This window comes from Myxocyprinus asiaticus, chromosome 17 (assembly GCF_019703515.2).
Source record: "Myxocyprinus asiaticus isolate MX2 ecotype Aquarium Trade chromosome 17, UBuf_Myxa_2, whole genome shotgun sequence".
NCBI classification, from domain to species: Eukaryota; Metazoa; Chordata; class Actinopteri; order Cypriniformes; family Catostomidae; genus Myxocyprinus; species Myxocyprinus asiaticus.
Genome location: NC_059360.1, coordinates 28,408,446 through 28,432,612, shown reverse-complemented (window position 1 = coordinate 28,432,612; position 24,167 = coordinate 28,408,446). Strand labels below are relative to the sequence as shown.

The 24,167-nt window shown below is 38.4% G+C and overlaps 1 protein-coding gene across 1 annotated transcript; it reads left to right on the top strand.

Moving 5' to 3' along the window:
- Window positions 1-369: 369 nt before the first annotated feature.
- On the top strand, window positions 370-24,167 carry LOC127455289 (membrane-associated progesterone receptor component 2-like). Its single transcript, XM_051723044.1, has 3 exons — window positions 370-745; window positions 14,265-14,420; window positions 19,655-24,167. Exons 1-3 carry the CDS (start codon window positions 394-396, stop codon window positions 19,750-19,752), a joined length of 606 nt encoding a protein of 201 aa, XP_051579004.1. The 5' UTR covers window positions 370-393; the 3' UTR covers window positions 19,753-24,167.

Genomic DNA, 24,167 nt, shown 5'->3' with positions numbered 1-24,167 from the left:
TGGCCATATTTTGTGTTCAATATATGGACTGGAATCTTTTAAATGTATTTGTATATACAGTATATTTAATTATAAAACCTTGTACGTGAATTCAGTTGGACTTGTATAAAGCAGTAGGTAAATTGTAAGTTATATTTTGTGTCTAATTTTTATTTTATTTTATGGAATGATAAAAAATAACCCGATACGTTAACGCCTTTCTTATCTCAAGCTTTTGTCTGAAAGCATGTGCTTGGTGTTGTAGGCGTAACATCTTAAACGGCCCTGCCAATGTGATAGAAAACTACAAATCCCGGCAGCGAGCTCGCTCCTCCGGCGACTGGGAGCCAATCAAACGCGCTGCTGCGTTCCAGGTGGGCGGGTGCGCGCTGTGGAAGGTGCTTTCGTTGCAGTATGGCGGACGATGGGGAAGGTAGGAGTGCAGCGGAGGATACCATCGGCGGCAAAGGGACGACAGAGGAGTTGAATCCGGGGTCCGGTCTCGGTATAAGCGGCGTGCTGCTCAACCTCAGCGTTCTAGCGACCGTACTGGTCGTGTGTTACGTGATATACGCGCGGTTCTGGAGGAGGGTGGGAGCGGAGTCAGGCCGAGGCAGCGAGGCCTCGCCGTTGCCCAAGATGAGAAGACGCGACTTCACGCTGCAGCAGCTGCGCGAGTACGATGGCGTGCAGAACCCGCGCATCCTCATGGCAGTCAACACCAAGGTCTTCGACGTGACCAGCGGCAAAAAGTTTTATGGACGCGGTAAGGATGCAATGAGACCACAGTGCTTGGACTCACTTGTATTCAGGGGTGTTTAACTTAAGCAAAAGAGTAGAGCTTGTGTCATAACCAGCTTATACAAGTAAATACAGTAGTCAAAGCTTATGAGCAGCTCATACTGGTAAAAACAGTGGTCAGTGTGCACAAAACCTCCAGAGACTCCTGCTGTGATGCACACAGGCTGTACTCGTGTCTTATCAGAGTTTGGCATTAGTTTGCCAACCACCACTCCGGAAAACACAAGTTTTCTTTAGCTTTACTGAAAAAGGTGGTGGAGCTGTTATTAGTCTGTTGCTTATTTTATCTCTGTTCACATTTACACGCAGCCTGCATGTACTTTCTCTTAAAGCGTTACTTGTTTGCCTTGCAGAACTCTTTCCCAGGCTTCAACCTGTCAGGTTTGTGCATATTTTGAATGAGAGCCTTGTGTGAAGTGGACAAACAGGGTTAGAGCCGTGTCCTGATTACACACCCATCTCCTCTTTCCCTAAAATCTCCTAATGACACACCAGACATGTACTGTACAGGTGGAACTGGATAGTGTACCTTCAGTGTTGCAATATTAAATATGCATGTTTAACAGCTTGATTTGCCATGATGCATACTGGGTCAGCTAAGTATAGTGTATGTAAGATAACAAACACTCATTTCATTCCTTCCTCTGTCCCCCTGCAGGACAGTGCTGCATAAATATGTGAAATATTTTGCCCTAAAAGCAGAAACAGCTGTCTTTTGTGCGTCTTGAGTCTATTTTTGGAGACCTAGCACAGAAGTGAAACCAAGAATGCACATAAAACTGGCCTTTCGGAGCTCATACTGGTATTAGCATGGCTTTTGATAGCATTTATTGTGCAGGTTTTGATTTGTAGTATAACCTTGTGCCTGTGATTGGGCCTCATATATCTCATGGATATATTTGTATATGAGATATGTTATCTGACCATCTGTGGAGTTTATGGGACAGCGCTGGGTGCTAAAGTGTGGTGTCAGCTGTAGACCAGACTCTTACCAGTGTGTCCTTCATTTAGACCAGTTTTTACTTGTTGCTCCTTTCATTTGTGACTTGCTTTGCTTTTTTTTTTTTACTGGTTTGTAGGCCATAATTTTTTATCACTGGACCAGAGGGCTGCTTACCCTTTTAGGTCAATGTTTGGCTGGACCTACACGTTCCTTTTAAGACAATTACACAACTGCTGAAAAGAGTGTGTGTGTGTGTCAACGTGTTCAGCTGCTTTTGCACATAATGGTCAGATGATTAGTCAGAAAAGAAGTATTGAAAGAGGCTCTTTTTCCTCTCATATTGCCTTCTGTTCTAAACAAATAATGGCTCTGTCATCCCCCTTTCTGACAATCAAGAGATCAGAAGGAACTTCACATGCCAGAGCAGCCCAGTCATCCTCAGGCGTTAACTAGAAGGCTTTGAATTGGCAGTTCTATTTCATTCCTCCTGACCGCCAGAGGCGGTGCTTAAGCACTAGTGGATTATAGCAGTGCCAGCTAGATAGGTTGAGAGAATATGCCAACAAAGTCACATAGTGACGTAGGCTGACCTCGAGGAAAATAGCCACATTAGCTCAGCATTCAGCCTCTTTCGCTTTCTCGCCTGATAGAGATAGGTCGTTATTCTTCGTGTGATCCCGCGCTGTCAAGTGCAGCTTACTAGAGCAACGAAGTATCTTCCTCGCAATCTGTGACAGCATGCTCCTAAACCTTTTGGATCTGGATTGAATTATTTTTTTGGTGTTTGGTGAGTTTTGTTTTTTATTGGATATACTTTCACGATTTGTCGGTAACACTTCGTGCTTCTCGGTGTTATACGGTGGCTAGTGTTTACTGCGCTGATAAGTTTGTGGTTCTCCTCTAACTATTTATCTATTATCTATATTCGGATTTTTGTGATATGCTGTGCTCCTCTGTGCAATTCGGCGGCCAGTTATCAGAGTGTGGATATTTTCTTTTCTACGTTTTTTCTGCGAGCATTCCTTGCTGAACTACCTTATGGTTCTATCAGGAGGAATTGTATTACTTTGTTCATTGTCGCGGGATCTCCCCCAGGCTATTTACCGCTCTGTTCGCCTTAGCCTTTCAGTTCTATCTGGGGGTGTTTTTAACAAAATGATCATGGCTCATGGTTCTATTGACTCCCCTTTACTTTCGCGTTATTCTGACTTGGACATGTTCTCTACCAGTGCTTCTGACTCATTTTTTTTCACAATCATATGGATGCTGTGGATGTTACTGTGCAACCTTCCCCCCCCAGGATGTTCATTCTGGTCATACAGTTGCGGGGGGTTCTAGTGGGGATTCAGTTCAGTCATCAGGACTGGCTCTGTCCTCTTCGGATGACACTTTGGCTGTGCTTCAGATGGTGGTTGCTTGTCTAGAGTTGCATGAATCTGCTGCCTATATAACCCGTGCTAAGAATCTGTCAATTACTCTCTACCACCAGTATATTGGAGTCGGCAAACGTTGACCCCTCAGTTTCTCAGACTATGGGCCATGTGCCCCGTGAATTAGGTACTCTTACCGCTACATTTCTGGCAGCCCACCGCCAAGTGTGGCTTGCTCAGGCGAAACTGCCTGAGGATTGTAAGACTCTGTGGGACCTCCCAATTGTTCCTGGTCACCTCTGCATTTAAGGTGCCGACAGCTCAAGCTCGCCATTGCTATACAACGCCAGAACAACACTTCCGCCAGCATCCTACTCCACAGCCTCAGGGGCCCCTTGCTGCTGACAATGCTCGAGGTTTACGACCTCGTCATTGGCAGTTACCAGGGGGACCACACTAGTGCCCCCCCACTGCCACTAAAAGTCGCACCCATGAAGCCTGAGGTGCTTGGGCCTGCAGTCGATCATTTTTCAATGCAATTCCTACAATACTGGATGAGCACAACAGTAGATCCCTGGGTTTTGACTACCCTGAACAGGGGGAATGCTTTACAGTTTCGATGCGGCCCCCCCCCCCCCCCAAGTTCTCAAGGATTGTTCCTACAGTGGTCAGGGATGCAGTTCGTTCAGTGGCTCTCTCTCAGGAAATTCATTCACCTTGTTGGAGAAGGGAGCCACAGAAAAGGTTCATCCATACAGAGTGTTACTACTGCTTATGGGAATGCTGACTGCCGCCACTTCTGTGATTCCACTGGACTTGCTCCACCTCAGGCCTCTCCAGCGGTGGAAGGGTAGCAAATGCTCTATCAAAGGATCTTCTACATCCGGGAGAATGAAGTCTTCACCCGGATGTGGTTTAGAGCATATGGCATCAGTTCAGCGAAGCAGAAGTGGATCTTTTCATGTCAGAGGCGACCACCCATTGTCGCTTGTGGTTTGCGAGGACAGAGACATCCAGCCCGTTAGGGAAGGATGCGCTGTCTCGCCAGTGGTTGAACTGCCTACTTTATGCATTTCCTCCTATTCCATTGTTGTGCTCCTTGTAGCACCCCGATGGCCAGCCAGGCCTTGGTTTCCCATACTTCTGAGACTATTGGTGGGCAGACCGTGGCACCTTCCGCTCCGGAAGGATCTGCTATCGCAGATGGACGGCAGTGTTTGGCACCCGGATCCAGCCCGTCTGCAGCTTTGTGTTTGGCCTCTGGGTCCAATCTTGTTCTAACTGATTGTGAACCTGCTGTTTTTCATACTAATGCTAGGGCTGCATCCACACGTCAGTTCTACGCTGCACATTGGAATTGTTTTCTTTTCATGGTGCAGGGATCGTGGGTGGGATCCTACACACTTTGAGGTTTCAAGAACTTTGAGTATTTTGCAACATCTTTTGGATGCAGGCAAGGCAGCTTCCACATTAAAGGTATATGTTGCAGCCATTTCTGCAAATCATGTACCAGTTAATGGTTCTCTTGTTTCCAATAGTTTTGTTTGTAGTTTTTTAAAGGGTGCGAGACATTTAAGGCCAGCCCGCAACCCCCATTTTCCTGTGTGGGATTTTCCACTTGTTCTTGACTTTCTCTGTTTGCCGCCGTTCGAACAATTGCAGACGGCTGACCTTAAGTGGATATCTTTGAAAACTGCCTTTCTGTTGGCCATTGCTTCCAAGCGAGTCAGTGAGTTACATGCATTGTCTGTTAGTGAGCTATGCATGCGTTGTTTGCCGGATGATTCTGGTGTTGTGTTTCGACCAAATCCATCTTTTCTACCTAAAGTTCTGTTTCCTCAGTTCGTGCATCAGTCCATTAATCTGGCTGCATTTCAGTGTTCATCCCAATCAGATGAGTCGAGGGATCACCTCTTGTGTCCTGTGCGAGCCTTGAGGTGTTACGTGGATGCTACCGTTCCTTTTACACAAACAGATCAGCTATTTGTTTGCTATGGCGTTGTCCAGAAGGGTGCCGCTGTATCTAAGCAGAGATTGTCACATTGAATTGTGGAGGTAATCACTCTGACATACAAGAAAGCCCAAAAGCCCCTGCCAGGAGGTATTTCTTGTCATTCTACTAGGGCTGTGTTACATTTTGGCCTGCCTTTAGAGGAGTCTTCATTGCAGATAGCTGTGCAGCTTCTACCTGGGCTTTTCCATGTACCATTGCTCGCTTCTACATGGTCAGTGTTGCTACCCCTCATGCTGTGAGTTCAGCGGTTCTTCAGGGACAGCCTTGACTGTTTTTCAGATGTGTGGCATTCCTCATGACTGTGTTGGTAGTAGTCATCCACTAGTGCTTATGCATCACCTCTGGTGGTCAGGAGGAATGAAACAGAACACTAGTTAAGTAGGTAAACTGTGGTTCTGTGAATTCCGGATGACCGCCAGAGTTATTTGTCACTCGGAATGCACGAGAAAGACGTACCGAGGCTGAACACTGAGCTAATGTGGCTATTATCCTCGAGGCTCAGCCTATGTCACTGTGACTTTGTTGGTATATTCTCTCGACCTATCTAGCTGGCGCTGCGATAATCCACTAGTGCTTAAGCACCGCCTCCGGCGGTCATCTGGAATTCACAGAACCACAGTTACCTATGTAACTAGCATTGTTATTCTTGAACCAAGGATGTCATTTCCACAGATTGTCGTTTTAAAGGAATATTTTGGGTTCAACATAAGTTATAGTTCAATCAAAAGTGTTTGTGGCAAAATGTTGATTTATTTATTTATTATTATTATTATTTTTAAGGAAAAATTGATTTTACGGTGAGGCACTTACAATGAAAGAGAATGGGGCCAATTTTTGGAAGGGTTGAAGGAAAAAATCTGAAGCATTTAATTTTATAAAAGCACTTTTAAATCTTCTGTATATTTTTTTAAAATTTGTAAATTTTTATTTGTATAGTGCAATTCACAACATGCACAATTTCAAATACAGCTTTAATTAAATTATGCTTTAACAGAAAAAGCTGTAATATAATAATGTCTTCGAGTCATAAAAGTGCAGTTTAAAAAAAAAAAAAAGAATATTGTAAATTGTGTCTTAATTAATAGAAAATAATTATATTTAGACCCCCAGTGAGCAAGCTTAAGGCGACTATGGCAAGGAAAACAAAACTCCATAAGATGTTGGTTAATGGAGAAAAATAACCTTGGGAGAAACCAGGTTCACTGTGGGGGCCAGTTCCCTTCTGGCTAAACAGCATGAATATAATGTCAATATTAATTATGTGTAGTACAAGTCAAGATTTAAAATTAGTAAACTAAGTAAGTGTTAGGGGCCAATGTTTAAACAAAAAGCTTTTGTATTAACTGTAAGATTAATGACTAAAGTCTTAGAATTTACATTCTTATTTAAATGCGAAAGTGCAAACAGTGTATAAACTTGTGTATTATTTGAGCTGTAAATTGTTTAAATCTGCATTTTTGCAGGATTACAGAATTTACGGTGTTACGTCGTCATGGCAACGAAGATGAGGAATTGGATATAAATTTACACTGAAAAGGTTTGCAGGGGATTTTTTTCCACACTGTAAGCATGTTAACATACATACTGTTTACGCCTTGTGGTTATACTTTTGAAACAGTGAGTATTTTAACGTTTACTGATTGGCCCCATCCGTTGTAAGTGCCTCACTGGAACCCACATTTTTTTTACGTTTTTTTTTTTTTTTTTTTAAGAAAAGGAGTGACAAATCAAAATACATTTTTGTGGTTATCAACATTGCCACAAATGCTGTCGATTGAGCTTCACTGGTATTGAACACAGAATATTCCTTTTAAATCAGAGAGGTATGAAGTGTTAGTTGCCATTAATTAAAAGGATAGTTCACCCAAAAATGAGATTTCTGTCATCATTCATTCATCCTCATGTTGTTCCAAATCTGTAAGTCGTCTTCTGTGGAACACAAAAGGAGATGTTAGGCCAAATGTTAGCATTAGTATAGTAGTCATATTCAATAAAAAGTGACTAAGGCTAGCATTCTGCCTAAAACATTTTCTTTTGTGTAAAGTCCCTTACACACCAAACGCGAATTTACGCCGCGATATCTCGCCACGATTAGCCTAATATTTTGAGTAGATACAATGGACTCCTATAAAGCCAGACACACATGGAGTGAACATACACACGCAGACAAAGCAAGGTTTTGTTTTACGTTGAATGTGTTGTTTTTTTTTTTTTTACGTTTTTGTTAAAATATGAGCTTTGGATCATGTGTCTGGAGCCACTGTAGTTATCAAAACCAACGCAACTGGTGCCGCTAAACCACAGAAAGCTGTTTTGACCACCGGCATTAAACGCTACTCGCTAAAAAGTAACTCGGGAAGAAATCCTGAACCAGCAGTGAGGATGTTTATTTCATTTGCATCAAATGCCTTCAAAACGGAAACATTCATTTCTCATATGGGTTCTCTTAATATGTTAATGAAATTGCTGCATCACTGCCTTGCATCCCCTTTAAAAAATCTCTGATCTTTACGAGGATTGTCTTCATAATGTATTCTATATTGCTGCCTTTTTTTGCCTTCGCATTTAATCTTACGTTAGTTCTCGTATTTCTTTAATATAATTAATATTGTGGCATCTTTTCCTTTGTATTACTTTTTAATGACTTTCGCATGTTTGGCGCTTCTAAGGCTGTAAATATTCGTCTCATCTGATACACGAATATTTCACGTGACTGTGGCGCACGCTGTTTCTGGAGCTCCGAAGTGCGTGCGAATCCTTTCCGATATTTGTGCTCCACAGACAGGAGAGATCAGAACGAGATCACTCGCGCTACTCAATCTCTGCAGACCCCAGAATTTTTTTTTTTTTTTTTTTTACCTATGTTTTATTTTCTTTGTCACATTGCTTTGAGTATATCTTACATTTCTTGAGCAAAGTTTATAATAATAATAATATTGGTCATCAACTTTTAAACTGAAACGTGTCATACTGTTATATTTAACATTTTTGGTAAGGTTGATTTTTATTTACTTTGACATTGTATTAGTAGTTTTAATTTATAAGGTATTTAATTCACTGACTGGAGTTCCAAAAATAGACATTACAATATGGTAGTTTAATATATAAACACATTTTTTATTAATTTTCCAGAATGTTTAATATATTGTGATATATATCGTTATCGTGAGTAAAAATAATTATTTCATGATATAAGATTTTGGTCATATAAAATTGCTGTGACTTGCAGTGCTCTGTGTGCCTTTATATACCAAAAACTTGGAAGTTTCTCCACAAAATTGAGTTTGTTATTGCTGTGCTGTCGTTAAGTGCTGTATTGTCATAAACAGTAAAGTATCTAATCAGTACTATACTATTATAATTAACATTTGTTTTAACAGTTATTATGTGATAGCATTGCACAGTGATTTTAAACAAATGTACATAGCACAAATATGTACAGTGACATATAATTAACGTGTTTTAACCATTAATATTATTTTTTTACATGCCATTCTTTCTAATCACCCCTCAGACTGTGTATTCATGATAATACTTTGTCAACTTGTCCAGCAGGTGAACTGAAATTCTTGAATGTTTTCTTTCTCGTTGAGCAAATCAACAACACACTCGTCATCACTGCTGCGGCTTGTAGAGAAATCTGTTTTAATTCTTCGATCTGCTTGTTCGATAACTCGTTTGCTTGTCTTTTGTATTACGATTCCATGGTTGTTTTGCAAACTTGTCAAGTAGTAGTTTTCCTCCGTGATGGGTGAAGGGCAGACCAGCTAAAAGGTGCTTTGCGCCACCCAGCATACCGGAAAAAATTTGTAAAGGGGTGATTGTGTTAAGAGCGATCATTTGCCTTGCATTAAATATAAAAGGGCCATTCGTTGGCAGTTTGTTTTGCATTATCGCGTTGCCTCTGGTGTGCAAAGGCTTTAAGAACAATTTTCAAGAGTAAATGATTGATAACAGATTTTAGAATTATTTTTTTAGGGGTGAACTATCCCTTTAAGTTTCCTTTTAGATGAGGAATATGCCTAAATGTGAGACTTTTGCTCTGTTTACAGTTCAGTAGGTGTCTTATGATACGTGCCTTTCTTATCACATCTTTGTCATTTCTTGATTGGTTGACTGAAGTTCATCAGTCTGTTGTGATTGCTGTCACATCTCGAGTAGGGAGAAAGATGTGGCCTGAACAGACAATCTGTGTGTGCATAGTTGGGGTTGATTCTTGTCTGTTGTTATCTCATTTTAATGGAGTTAATTTCCTTACTCGATGCAGTGTTTTAAAGGATCTCTCACAGGATGGCCAATGCAGCCAGTAGTATTTGAGAATAACCTCTGCTTTGGCTTTTCTGGAAGTGTCTGACCCACTGACTCAGTAATTGTTTTCTTTCAGTTGTTCCATGAGTGGTTAAATTAAGACGTATGGAATTAGGGGTGGGCGATATACCGGTAGACATGATAAACCGGTAGAAATTTACCAGCCGGTATACATTTTGGATTATCATCTCTATCGCGGTAATGCAAAATTGCCACACGAGAAATGTGTACAGCACATAACACGCATGCATTGCATACTCTGTCTGATAAATGGGGGAAGACTGACTGCTCGTTACTCAGATACATTTGAATGAAAAGATAAGAGATTACGAAGGAAAAAGTGCGTCCTCCATGGTGTGGAATTGATTTGGCTTTAGAAAACATGATACAGAGCAGAAAACAGCGATTTGCAAGGTTTGTACATTGTGTATGTTGATATATCCATGTGCATGTATATATCAGTGGTCAGGGCTTCACATGAGACTGATAGAAATAATGAAATGCAGTTTTTCACTGACAGCTGCACGTGTATGGGATCAAAATCCCGTCAAAAGTATTACGGTCATGGATCCAAAAATAAGCGTGAATTAAAAAATATAAGTGCAGATAAAAAAAAGCGCAATCAAAATAATTAGCGCAGATCAAAAAATAACAAGCATGAATCAAAAATATATGAACACATTTAAAATATGCTGTAAAAAACAACAACAGAAAAATTAAAGCAAAGTCATCAGAATTGCAAGCAAAATTATGTTTTATATTACCGTTTTTTGTGCGCTTACACTGTATTTGCTTTTGTTTCCAAGATCTGCACTTGGTTTCCCAAACATTTAGTAGAATTTCATGTAAATCAGGGGCCGTTTTGCATCCCTATTGGTCTACTAGTTCTTGATCGACAGCTCCTCCTCTAGCCAGTCATTGGAAGAGGGGAGGTGACGTCACTTCAATGCAACTCCGACGGCTGCTGCTCAATATTATATTATTTGTGGTTGATAGATACGCTGCTTGTGCCTGTTTTGAGTATTTTCTCAATCTCAATTCTCAACGCATCTTATCACGTGGCTTGTTGAGCACGTTGCCACGGAGACATCACACCATCCACCGCGGTATCCGCGCTCAACTCGCCACGTGCCCCACCGAGAACGAACCACATTATAGCAACCACGTGGAGGTTATCCCATGTGACTCTACCCTCCCTAGCAACCAGGCCAATTTGGTTGCTTAGTAGACCTGGCTGGAGTCACTCAGCATGCCCTGGGATTTGTTAAGTGGATTTTTAAAATACACATCAAACCCCTTTCTAAAATTCTGTTTGAATGATGTTTGATATCAGGAAGAAAACCAGCCATATTTTCCTTCAGGTATTTTATATGTTCTTTATAGAGATTACTAAAAACTAGTGGTGATTTCTCAGGGCCAGCAAAGCCTTCTCTGGTGGTGTAACATGCCTAATAAATATATTTTCATCCTTTCATTCTCATTGACCTTTTGTGGAAAGTATTTTCAGTCGCTTTCCACTCCTACTTCATCTACAAACGAATAGCAAAAAACAAAGTTTATCCAATCAGAATTTATTCCTCAATACTTACAAGCAAAGTGTGACAACTGTTTCACAAATCGCATGCCCGAAGCAGCGTGCGAGTCTGAGCTCCACCCCGTCAGGCATTCAGAATTTCCGCAGAATCCCACAACAGTGCAAATGAATGAGCAACTAAAGTCAGATTGTCAGATTCATCAGCCAATCAGATTTATTTATTTGTTCTTGGTGAGTGTGGTCTTCAGGATATGTCCCAGTCCAGGCCTTCTAGCTGGCCTTGAGTGACGCAATCACGCTTTAAGTGATGTACGTAATTTGAAAGCGAAGAGCGTGAGATCTGTTATTGCCGTTGAGAAAGAGATCCGTATGGCTTTAAAACCTGAGATGTTCTGCATGATCGTGCGATTGATTAAATAAACAGGAAAGGAGGGCTGATTTTCACTTCAAGCAAATTAGGCTGACTGGAGCATTCAGTGTCGGATCAAGCTTTGAAAAGTAACCGTGTACCCTTACGAAACAGTTTATTGCAAGCAACATTTAAATCGCAAATATTAGATTTTTCTTCATAGTAGACCTCCTTGGTTCTAGATTTCGTGCGTGGATGTGTTTTTAAAATGTCAATTGATATTATTTGTTGGCTGTGATGTAATGTACGGTAGGCATACGGTGTTTTATTTAATGTGAAACTGTTTTCTTAATGACGTGAGGGTCAATGACAAAAGGGTTGGCAAGATGAGCAATTCAAAAATCTTTGAAAAACTTGCATCAGGTTTGTTCAAATGTACATTTTGTATTTGTGTTGGTTTCAAATTACATGAAATGACATTTGCACCATTTTTTGCACACTGAATGCACCTGAAAATGTCAGGTAGTTTAACCACAAAAGAATGAGAAATATTACACATTTTATCCACCTAGAGTGTAAGTGTACTCATCAAAATAATTACATCATTTTAAAATATCATATGAAAATAGATTTTATTAGGATTATCTCTCAATTTTAATTGTATGCGTTTTTGCAATATTTAGCGGGACATATGCTGAAAGCACCTGTGTTTTCTAAATCTTTGACAAATTATGTAAAAATAAATATATTACACTGCAATAGAGTACATTTTTATTCCACATTAATTTTCCTGTATATTATCATATTTTTATGAAAAATACTTGTTACGCCAGTTGACTCAAACCACCTGATCATATTGCTTCTACGGTCAAAGGCCATTGTTGGTTGAAGAAATTGACACTGAAAATCAAGCATGACAGTCAACAAGGTGAAGTAAACTTGGTGTTTTATTTTATTTCAATGAAGGAAAAACATCTGACAACAACAAATCAGAGTAAAAACATGTTTTCAAAAATTGTGTGTGTGAGAGAGAGAGAGGGAGAATCATGTGTGATTGGGGCAGTGTGTGTGCTTTGAAATGTTTCCAGTCCTCCATCGTTAGTTTTGAATGACGTGAGTTCAAAGGTTCTGGCTCAGAGATAATGTGCAGCACATCAGACTCTTAATAGAATAGGAGGTCAGGTGAAGACATTCTTCCCACCAAGCTGTTGCACGCAGTTCTATTTGTGTGCGCAAAACTTATTTTTTCCATGGTAAGGGTGACCTTTGCATGGAGTTGCCCTCTATTATATTGTATTAATTGTGAAATTGCAGAAATTCAATTATTATATTTTATAGATGTACATTTTTAACTTTGAGTAAAGTTTCTCCTATTACTGAATTGTTGGAGTTTGAGGTATTTTAAAGCTGCTGTTCATGTTCAACAGGAGGTGTCAAAGTAGTATTTACTTAATGTAATATTTATGTAAATGATGTGTAATATTGTGTAATATTTACTTTAACTTTAAACAGCATCATAAACTACTGATTTGTCAAAATTGGCCTCTAACAGACAGGCTTGTAATAGGAGTCAAATGGTGTAACCGGACACAACCACATGGCCTTGGTAATAAGTAAATAGCCTACTCATTTTTAAAATTATGATGAATGATCAATGTTTTACTGGGGTCATACCATTTGACACAAGCATACCTGACCATACCCTAAACATATCAAATTATCTCGAATATTTTAAAGAGAGTTACTAATCTTTTTATGCAGCAGTTAGGGTCATCAGGGGTCTTTCTCTGTGAGATCATTTCCTGTCACATGGTCTTCTTGCACATAACAAAATGGCTCCTTGAATGGTGGTTACACCAACTTGACGCTTCAGGAAATTGACTTGACTGATAGGATCAGAACAATGGTGTTCCATTACTTTTATTTACTATTAAATAGTTCTAATGTAAGATTATGCCAAACTAGTTGATAGGGTGTTTTATTGAGAATTTCACCTTTTTTAAGTGTTTAATTATTTGGTACAATGTTTTTACGGTTACACCACATTGACATTTTTGCCATCATCCCCCAAATATTCTCTCAAAATTGATTAAAACCAGAACTTTTAGACTAGGTCCTCAATAAAAGAATGTATGAAAGTAATTTGTACATTTATTTTCAAATTGTAACCCTTTTAAATTTAACTAAACCATATGGATGCAAAAAAACTTCCGTCACGTCATTGTCTCATGAATCGAACTGAAGGCCTAGACTTAAAATGCATGGGCCGCCACTGCTAAAAACACAGAGCCTAATTAAGTGTTTTATTTATGGATTTTTTATTTATTTGTTATTTTACTTTTTGCATTGCTTTGAGAAGATGCTACATTTCATAATAATAATAACAACAATAATAATTATAATAAAAATAAAATTGGTGCACATCATCAGACTGATGTGGTATTTATGTTTAAGTTTTTGTTTGACTGTCAAGTTCAAAATAAAGAGAAAAGTGTATATAAGAAGCTTTCATCTATAAAGTATTTAATTCACTGACTGGATTACTCAAAATTACACATTGCGACATGGTTTAATATATAATACAAATGTATTGATTTTTCAGAAAAATGTAACACTATCGTGATGTATATTGTTATCGTGATATAAAATTACTCATATTGTGACACAGGATTTTGATCATATCGCCCACCCCTATATGGAATTTTGATTGCTACTCCACTCTTGATTGGGAGCATTGCAGCAGCAACATTTGACTTGATATAGTTTTTTTTTTTTTTTGGATTGCCTGTATTTAGAGGATTCCTTTCCCAAATTGAATACAGCGAGCCATTTTGGGGGATGCGGTGGTGACACAGTGGCCCTGCAGTAGAGGGCATGTTCCGAACTGCTTGCTGTAACTGTAATGTCACAAAGTTCTTGAATTTGTTTGGGTGACCCCTTAACTTAACATATCTCTCCCCTTCCAGACGGCCCCTATGGGATTTTTGCGGGACGAGATGCGTCTCGGGGTTTGGCAACATTCTGTCTGGAGAAGGACGCGTTACGTGACGAGTACGATGATCTTTCGGACCTGAACGCTGTGCAGATGGAGAGTGTTCGTGAATGGGAGATGCAATTCATGGGTAAGCCAGATGAATTCAAAGGATTCCTGAACATAAATATACACTCACTCAGTACTTTATTAGGAACACCATGGTCCTCATTAAAGTGCCAGACGTGGTCTTCTGCTGTTGTAGCCCATTCGCCTCAAGGTTCGAAGTGTTGTGCATTCCGAGATGCTATTCTGCTCACTACAGTACATAGCGTTGTCAAAAGTACTGGTACTTCGGTACCAAGTCGATACTAAAATAAAAAAGATGTAATGATACCAGTGTTTCTGTAGAACCGAGCACCGACTCAATCCGGTACCAGCACACAGTATGACTGACACACGACTGCTTTCAAAGGCTCATTTTGAGCACGTGCCCTGTTACTCCTGACACTGAAATGGACAATTAATCAAATTAAAATCGTGACATGTCCTAGTGTGAATTATTAACCGCTAAAGGCTGCGATCTTATTGTGGAACAGAGCATGTGAGCGAAGTGGAGCAGTGTGACACTCCGCTCAATAACCCGCTCCGTGTGTGTGCGCTCCGCTCAACTGCTCACGGCCCAAGCAGATGCTATGCTCAAGTACCACTCACGCTCACTGGCCATATGTTTTCACTCAAATCCTGCTCCGACATTAAATTTCTCTGTAGTATACTTGGTTCTAAGCACGTACACAGGGGGTAGCTACAGTGGCCCGAGCAACTGCCCCTTTGCCCACATGGGCTGAGGAGCCCCTCTGGGTGCAATATGCTATAGGCCGACATTTATTAAATTATCAAATGATTAGTAATGTACGCATCTGAAATTATGTGATTGTATTGTGTGTTTGTATATAAAATCTCGCTATTTATTTTGGTCTGGTTTACAACTGCTGTTAGATAAGTGGGTCTACCAGACCTTTGTTATCATTTGTAATCGGTCAAATAATTCTCTAATAGCACATATGTCATTGAACATCTTCAAATAATGCCTTAACATTTGTTTTCAGTTCTAAATTACCATTATTTACTTTAAACAAGTCATAAAACATAGGCTATGTGTGTTGGCATGGAAACTTGCATATGTGCAAATTTGCACTTTTCAGTTTAAACTGTGATACAACTGACCCAGAAAACTACAATCTTTTCAACTTTAAAGTTTGTTCGAATCCTTTATGGCAATAATGAAAACATGGACTGATACCAGGAAAAATATTGTAGGTAAAAGTGGAATTCATAATTGTTCTTCCGTTGTCTCCACGGAATGATTATACTGTAGATTTGATACATTAATATGTTTCTGATTTAATGCTATCAGGCTTTGGGTTTGTAAATTAAAATGAGCAATTTCTCATCCTAATTTTGTGTTCAGTTTTAAAGGGTTTATTAAGTTATCCAGAAAAGAGCAGTGAATGTCTTTCTCTTTTTCAGTGTTGTTGCTTTATTAATATTCCCTACAATTTTATATGTACGAATCATATGCAATCTAAAGGACTGTGGTTATTTATATAATAATTATTATATTAGTAGATACCATATGCCCCCTTTGTTTTTCCTTGATATTTTTAAAGCATTATAAAGTGAATCTGGACTTTATATGCGTCAAACGATCATGTCTTGTGCATGCGCTCTTTATATGTACAGCAAGGTTTAACCATGGATTTAACCAAATAAAAAATATTTGTCCTGCATAAAGTGAGATCTTTTTTTCTTCCAATATATATATATATATATTAGATGAAATCATGTTTAATGATCCTAAAACAACTAAAAATTATTTAATTCACTAATTACACTGCCTTCGTTTAAGAAGTTTTTTTTCTAATGTACAATCATTTATAGATTCTTTTTTTTTTCTCTGCGCATGAATGCAGCAAGCGATGTCGAAGATGTTATCTGCAACCACTAATCGAGTTTTTTTTTTTTTTTTTTTTTTTTTACATTTCACTTATCATTAAGGTGTGGATTTGGCTTTGGAAACTGACCAGCAGTTATGTGCCACTTTATCCTGAAGCAAAAATCGAAAGCAACAGGTGGTCAATTAAGTGATATAATTCTGCTATGAAATTCTCTATGCGAGAGCAGAAATCTTTACCAATCATATGCTCAATTGTACAATAGAGGCATGAAAGTAGAATGCTCCGCCTGCGAATTAGGGCACACTGATCTTCAAGATTATATATGTTTATTGGTTTTAATGCAGGGATTTTTTGTGTGTGTTCGCTGGGATTCAAGGAAAAATGCTTTGCCAAAATACAGTATTATTAAGCTTACATATTCAATTGAGGGTGCTCTAACATTCACAACCCTGCAGAACCGGGCTTGCATCTAGCTGGCAGCTGCACTGACATGATTGCAAAACAATAAGATACATTACTTATCTATTAATTTATTATCGAATAGTAGTGTAGCCTACTAGCTCACCTTTTGCTGCACTACAATTTTTGCGTAGCACATCCTCGTGCTCTGGCAATGTGACGCACGATTCCAAAGGGAATATTTGCTAATTCTCACAGTCTCTCCACACTCCCTTTTGATTTCTTCATTCATAACTTTGAACTTTGATTCATTTATTTAGACTATAAGGTTTGCAACTTCACTAAAACAGTGTTAGAGCTCCATAACCTCAAGATTATTGCTTAAGAAGTTGCATTCTGGGTTGCGCGAGCGGCACTGAGCATTATATTTGTATAATGGTACTTTTTCTTTAAGAATGATGCAGTTCAAAGAGCATCTGGCATATAAGTGTTTCGGAACAGCGCACATTAATGAGAGAAAAGTCACACTTTATCTTTACTGCATCCGCGCTATGTGTGATTAGAATGAATGTTTCTATTTACTTTTTGAACAACAACTGACTGTTAAGAACAAAGGATATTAAAAGATACATTATTCAATGAAAGTGGAGTGCATGGATCTCATCTTTGATGGATACACATTACACGGAAGAAACGTTTTCTTTTAATTTCAAGCACTTTTTAACAATTTTCCAGGGATTCCAGTTCTTGCATTTCTAAAAGATAAATTCAAGCACTTTCAAACGCTTCAAGGACCTTGTGTGAACCCTGTAAATAGTGTAGAAAAAAGCTTTTGATGTTTGAAAGGCTATTTAATTTATGATCACATGGATAGAAAACAGTGTTGCTAATTTCAAAATATCAAAATTTTTCTCACTATGGTTCATTTATTTTGGTTTGAGATATTTTAAAATGAGATTTAAAAACAAATGACTCAAAACCAGGCCCAGACTGGCCGTCAGGAGCGGCGGAGGAAGTCAGGTATTTTATAGCTCCATGGGAAAACTCTGCTCATTTAAGGACGCGCATTCATTCGTTCATTGTGTTGACAGATTCCAGCTAACTTAAGTGTCTAAATGCTTGTGCACAGTTCAGCTGAATGATAAAGTTTACCCTCTTTAACTTAATGCTGCTGATCCAAATGTATGAAGCATGCTGTCTGTTTAAATAATGAAAAATAACCACAAAATTAACTGAAATGAGAGAGCGGGATTTACATGTCAGTCAGACGCGTGTGGAATTTGCTTTCGTTACCATAGCAACAGTAGGCTACGGGCGCAATTTCTGTCAGAATCATCATTGACTGTAGTAAGAAAAAGAAACAAAACTGTAGTGTTTTATTTAAAAATAAAACCAGATAAATGCTCAAGTAATGCATAATAAAATTAAGAATAACGAATAAATGTGAATTCATGTTTCTTTTTTAAAATATTTGAAAGGTATTGTTGTAAAAAAAAAAAAAAAAAAAAAGAAAGAAAGCCTTTGTCATGATCCATGTAAAAGTTCAATTAGGCCCTATAATGATAGCAAATTGTAGCAACATGGAGTGATATTTACAACAAATAAATAAATCCTTCATTTTGTACTGAGCTTTATCACCAATGAAGACAAGATGAATCAGAGAAAGGGAACAAAAATGACAGGTACTTACTATTCAGTTAACAAAAGTTAGTTTAGGAGTCATTAAGAAAGTGCATGATAATATTTTAATCTTAGGTAATCTATCCATTGAGGCATTGTTTGATTGCTTTTCATTAAATGTATTGGTAACACATTGAAATAAGGTTGTGAATCCATTAACGTTACACAGTGAATTAACATGAAAACTAATACTTTTACAGCATTTGTAATATTGGTTTGTTAATCTCTACACATACTAATACAGTTTAATATAAAAAAAAATGGTAATGTAACATCATTAAGAACTATCGTGAACTAACAATAAAAAATATATATAAATTAACATTAAGATGAACAAATGCATTAAAAAATATTTATTATGTCTTCAAACCTAATTTGGAATGTTCCATGTTCATGTGTTTATGTATACAACCTTAGCGTTAAGTGTATTGTTAAATCATTACCCCCAACTTCAGCTGTGGATTTAAAAATTTGTGGCCTGGATGAGAGTGAGACTCCCGGCCTGAAATTATGTCCCAGTCTTGCCCTGCTCAAAACAGTAAACCTTATGTCATAAAATTGATAGTTCCTTCTCTGTTTTGATTGGATGAGCCACATTCAAAGCAATTTTAAAGTAGCCGATATATACACACATCTTGCTCTGTATTTTCACGTTGATTCATGTTTCTTCAATTTCTATCATTGTATGGTGTATATACCATCAAACCACTTAGTCCTATATGACAGATTTATGTGATTTTGAAAAATGAAGAATTCAGTGGATGTTGGGGGCCTGGGTAGCTCAGCAAGTTAAGACGCTGACTGCCACACCTGGAGTCGCACGTTCGAATCCAGGGTGTGCTGAGTGACTCCAGTCAGGCTTCCTAAGCAACCAATTGGCCCGGTCGCTAGGGAGGGTAGAGTCACGTTGGGTTAATCTCCTTGTGGTTGCTATAATGTGGTTCTCGTTCTCGGTGGGGTGCGTTGTGAGATGTGCGTGGATGCCGCAGAGAATAGCATGAAGCCTCCACACGCGCTATGTCTCCGCGGTAACGCGCTCAACGAGCCACGTGATAAGATGCGCGGATTGACTGTCTCAGATGCAACTGAGATTCGTCCTCCGCCACTCGGATTGAGACAATACTCCACTACATGGACCTAGAGTGCATTGGGAATTGGGCATACCAAATTAGGGAGAACAGAATGTAACATAATCCATTCAGTGGATGTAACAGAACTTTCTTGCACACTACCTGATGACAGTAAATAATTTTCTATTATTTTTCCACACTCTTACCACCATTTATTAATTCTTTAATAATTTATTTCTTCTTCCTCTCTTTTCTCCTTTCTTCTCTGTTTCGCTCAGAAAAATATGACTACGTTGGCCGTTTGTTGAAGCCGGGAGATGAGCCGTCAGAGTACACAGATGAGGAAGACATGAAGGATCATCAAAAACACGAATGATGTGCTGAATCATCACAGCAACTGATGCCTAGGACTGAGAAGGCCACCATCCAGAATTGTTAAACCCCAGCAAAACACCTCTGAGAATCTGCTCTATAACTCTGTCATTCAGTGTCCCCAGTACAATCAATGCCAAATACATTCACTGATGCACCATCACCAAGGGGCTAAACATCTCTAGAAGTGCCCCGGCTGTTCCGAGTGTTCTCCACTTTCCACCAAAACAGACCAGTAGCCTGTCAGTGTTTCCTGTTGTCATCTGCTCTTAATACTTCTCCAGCTCCAGTGTTGTTGACCCTTCAGCTTTCATCTTCCTGGCCTACCTAAACACTCAATTAAAAACGCTCATTTATATACTTGATACCATAAGCCATCAGATCTACACTCTAAATCCTCAGTCATACAGTCTAAACCCTAAACGCTCAATTCCGAACCATAAACTCTAATGTATACCCTACATCTTAAACCCTCCAGCACATATTCTGTACCCTAAACTCTGCTATATTACCCTACATCCCAATTGGAATGTGAAACGGACTTGAGGCTTTTTTTGAACCCTGCACATTTGTGTGTTCCAGCTTTGACTGAAAATTTGAAATGATAAATAAAAAGGAGGAAGAAGGAAACACTGAATGCACATACATTTTTATTCACTTTTTCTTTGGGGACATTACTGTTCAATACCTCAGATGTGGCCATATGCTCATGGCATAAATGAATAGGGGCAGATGCTGGGAGTGCACAGTAGGTTAAAAATTGCCACTGGGGTCTCTTGTAATTTTTTTTGCTTCTCTTTGTGGTGTTAGTTTTTTGTGTATAATTATTATTGTACCACAAGACACATTTCAAACACTTTAAGCATTTAAATCTCATGCCTGTTTGTCAACTTTGGAAACATTCTCATTTTAAATCAAAGTAAATGTCAAATGGAAATGGTAAGCAGTCCAAAAAACAAGATGTGTCTGCCATCAGCTAATCCAAAGGTGGAAAGGTCCTTGGGTGGGCAGGTGCTCTTTCAGCGATTTCTGTCACAATGCGATTATAAGAAAATTGGGATGCTGTTTGGATTGCAAAGAGGGGTTTGGGTGGGTGTCTGTTAGCATTCTCACCATAAAACACTTGTTTTATTTGAATTGTATAAATCTGAATTGCTGGTTGGGATGCAAAGGGAATATCAGTTCTGCAGTTTAAATGGATCGGCTTTTCTGCTCATTGGTCAACAAAACTCTCCCTTCAATCATTAACGAAACTGTGTAGTTATTGTGCCTTAATTCTGTTTCGTTCTACTTCAAAACAGTCCTAAATAGTCCAGAGGTGAAGATAAGAGGGAGAAAACACAAAGGTTTAAGAAAAAACGTGATCTGCTCTGCCCTTTCCACATTTCCTACTCTTAAGAGGTGTTTGAAAAAGCCAAGGCGTTTTTTTCCTCCATTTTCACACAGTTCAGATAACAGAGGCATGCTTGTGTCTATGAGTGAGTCAGACACAGAGGCTTGACAGCCTGTATCGTGACCTTGTACATAGACTTTATGAGCTATTTCAGTGTTACTGCCATATCTGTGCTGTTATTAAACTCCACGCACTGCTGTGTTGTACTGGCCAAAAGATCCATTGCTTTTTTTCTTGTCTCCATCTCTTTTTCCCCTCTTTTTTGTTTGTTTTCTCTGCTGAATTTATTTTAATTGTGGATACTTTTCAAAACCACCTTTGTGTTGTAATTTTTTTCTGGAGAGGGGAACAATGAGGTTGGAAGTATATTTTGTCTTTGCTGGGGAGTGGGATGAGGCAAAATTCAAACAAATTGTGGATTCTGTAAATATGTGTATCATTTTATTAAAGCATGTGCAGCAAACAGTGAGGTAATGCTGGCTCTCACGTCATGTATTTAAATGTGGAGTTTGCAAGGGTGTGTGTGTGCACGCGTTCAGGGGAGGAGGACAAGAACGTGTTATTGCAGAAATAAATACTTTTGGATAATAACTATCCTCTCTGCTCCTCTGTTGTGTTGGTCTTGAGTGCAAAAAATTGAAACAAATTGCATTATTTCAAATGTCAGAACAGAGAATGCAACCACTAAAATGTCAAATGCATTGAGAAACAATGGAATGTGTTTGTGGCAACACATGACTTACAATGACTAAACAAAACAGAAATAGGCTCTAATCTTCTGCCAAATGAAGAGAGTTTGATTTAGTTAAAAGAATAATTTATTCATTAACTCGCCCTCATGCCATCCCAAATGTGTACAACTTTCTTCTGCAGAACACAAAGATTTCTGGAAGAATATCTCCACTCTGTAGAAACTTATAATGCATGTGAATGGTGACCAAAACTTTAAAGCTCCAAAGGCAGCATAAAAGTAATCCATATGACTTGTGTTTTAATTGCATTGCTTTTGAAGCGATCTAATCTGTTTAGGGTGAAAACGGACCAAAATGTAACTCCTTTTTCACTATAAATCTTGACATCAGCAGTCTCCTTGGCGATCATGATTTCAAGCTTGATTACACTTCCTATAGCGCCATCTAGTGCTCTGCGCATGTGTCATGCACTAGGAAGTGTAATCGAGCTTGAAATCATGATCATGCCTAGAGACTGCAATGACAAGATGTACAGTGAAAAGTTATATTTTGGTCTGTTCTCACCCAAAACCATTTAGATAGCTTAAGAATACATAGATTAAACCAGTGGAGTTATATAGATTACTTTTATGCTGCCTTTGTGTTTTTTGAGCTTCAAAGATTTGGTCACCATTCACTTGCATTGTATGGATCCATGGAGCTGAGATTTTTTTCTAAAAATCTTCTTTTGTGTTCAGCAGAGGAAAGAAAGTCATACACATCTGGGATGGCATGAGGGTGAGTAAATGATAGAGAATTTTAGTTTTTGGGTGAACTATCCCTAGAATTTGCAACAGGTGAAAACCACTCATTAGAATTTAATATTACGCCGTAACATTGTATGTATTATTAGTTTTGCATTTGGAAGATTTTGCACCTTCAAAGTGAAGCATTTAATGTCCAATTATGTGTTGGATAAAATTTTTGGTTGGTTGAGGTATTTGACACTCTAGTTATAATTATTGAAATTGCATTTGCAAAAATCTTGTGATGTTTTATGAAATCAATTTATGCTTATATCTTCACATTCTTGAGGTCTTCGATTGTGTTTTGCCAAAATATAAGTGTTCATACATGTCTCGTGAGTTTGTTTGCATGAATGGATTTGTGGTTATACAATAAATTGTTTACTGTCGCCGGTGTTACGGATCAGCTCGGGATCATGTTAACCGGGGACGTGCACGTGAATAATTGTATTTGCATTTTCAGCAGATTCATTCAATGTGAATTGCCAAGGAGCCAAGAAAAGGCGTTTTACACATCATAAGAAAATGTTGGATCAATGTCTGTTCTAATGAATTTGACACAGTTTGAGCGATTTTAACATGGTTTCACAGGGTAACATGGTTACTAATGTTAACGTGGGACATTGGTTTGAATGGGAACTGCCGATTACACTTGTCAGAGCACTAATTCGCATGTGGAAGTCTTTTATTTGCAACACTAAAGCATCATAGGCTGATATGTGTCAACAATATGCCTATACTCTTAAATTACTTTTATATATTAAAAAAACAAAAAAAACAATAGCTTGATAAAGTTGATAAAACAATTGTTACTGTTCATGTAGAAGGTCTGTTGGTGGGGGTAGTGTGGTTGATAACATTGCATACAGACCTGGGTTCAATTCCCTATGTGAATCTGCATTTAAAAAGCATTTAGAAAATGTAGTTGATGTTTTTTTGTTTTGTTTTTCTCAGTAATTCAATCATTCTCAGAAAATTCAGTGCAGTATATTGTAATTACTGGCTGTCAGATTCAGTTGCAATTTTGATTAATCTATTTAAAACAATATAATTGTGTCTGTGATTTACAAAATTGTTTTCAATAGACCTGTTAAAAATGCATCATAATCTGCAGCAAAGCTACAAATTTGCCCTGAATGATCAAGATTTGAACCTGGGTCACTATGCTTACTGCCAGTATGACTAACAACTAGACCAGTGTCCCATCTATAATTATTCATTCACTTTGTTATATTTAATGGTTGGAGAAAGTTACTCAAACCTTTATAGTTAAGCCATTATTCATTATAAAGAAATAAAAGCAATTGAAAAATATATGATTGACACATATCAGCATATGATGCTTTAGTGTTGCAAATAAAATAATTCAACTTGCGATTTACTGCTCTACAAATGCAATCTACAGTTCCCATTCACACAAATGTCCCACGTTAAAATAGGCAACCATGTTACTCTGTGAAACCATTAAAACGCTCTTAAAACATATCGTTCTATATTAATCTATTTTCATGCTGTTGTGTTCAATAAATCATGTCAAAAAACCCCTTAA

Excerpts from the sequence above, each read along its gene's own strand:
- LOC127455289 (XM_051723044.1), top strand. The coding sequence starts at position 394 with ATGGCGGACGATGGGGAAGGTAGGAGTGCAGCGGAGGATACCATCGGC. Across the intron at positions 746-14,264 it reads CAAAAAGTTTTATGGACGCG|ACGGCCCCTATGGGATTTTT; the intron begins GTAAGGATGCAA and ends CTCCCCTTCCAG. Across the intron at positions 14,421-19,654 it reads ATGGGAGATGCAATTCATGG|AAAAATATGACTACGTTGGC; the intron begins GTAAGCCAGATG and ends TGTTTCGCTCAG.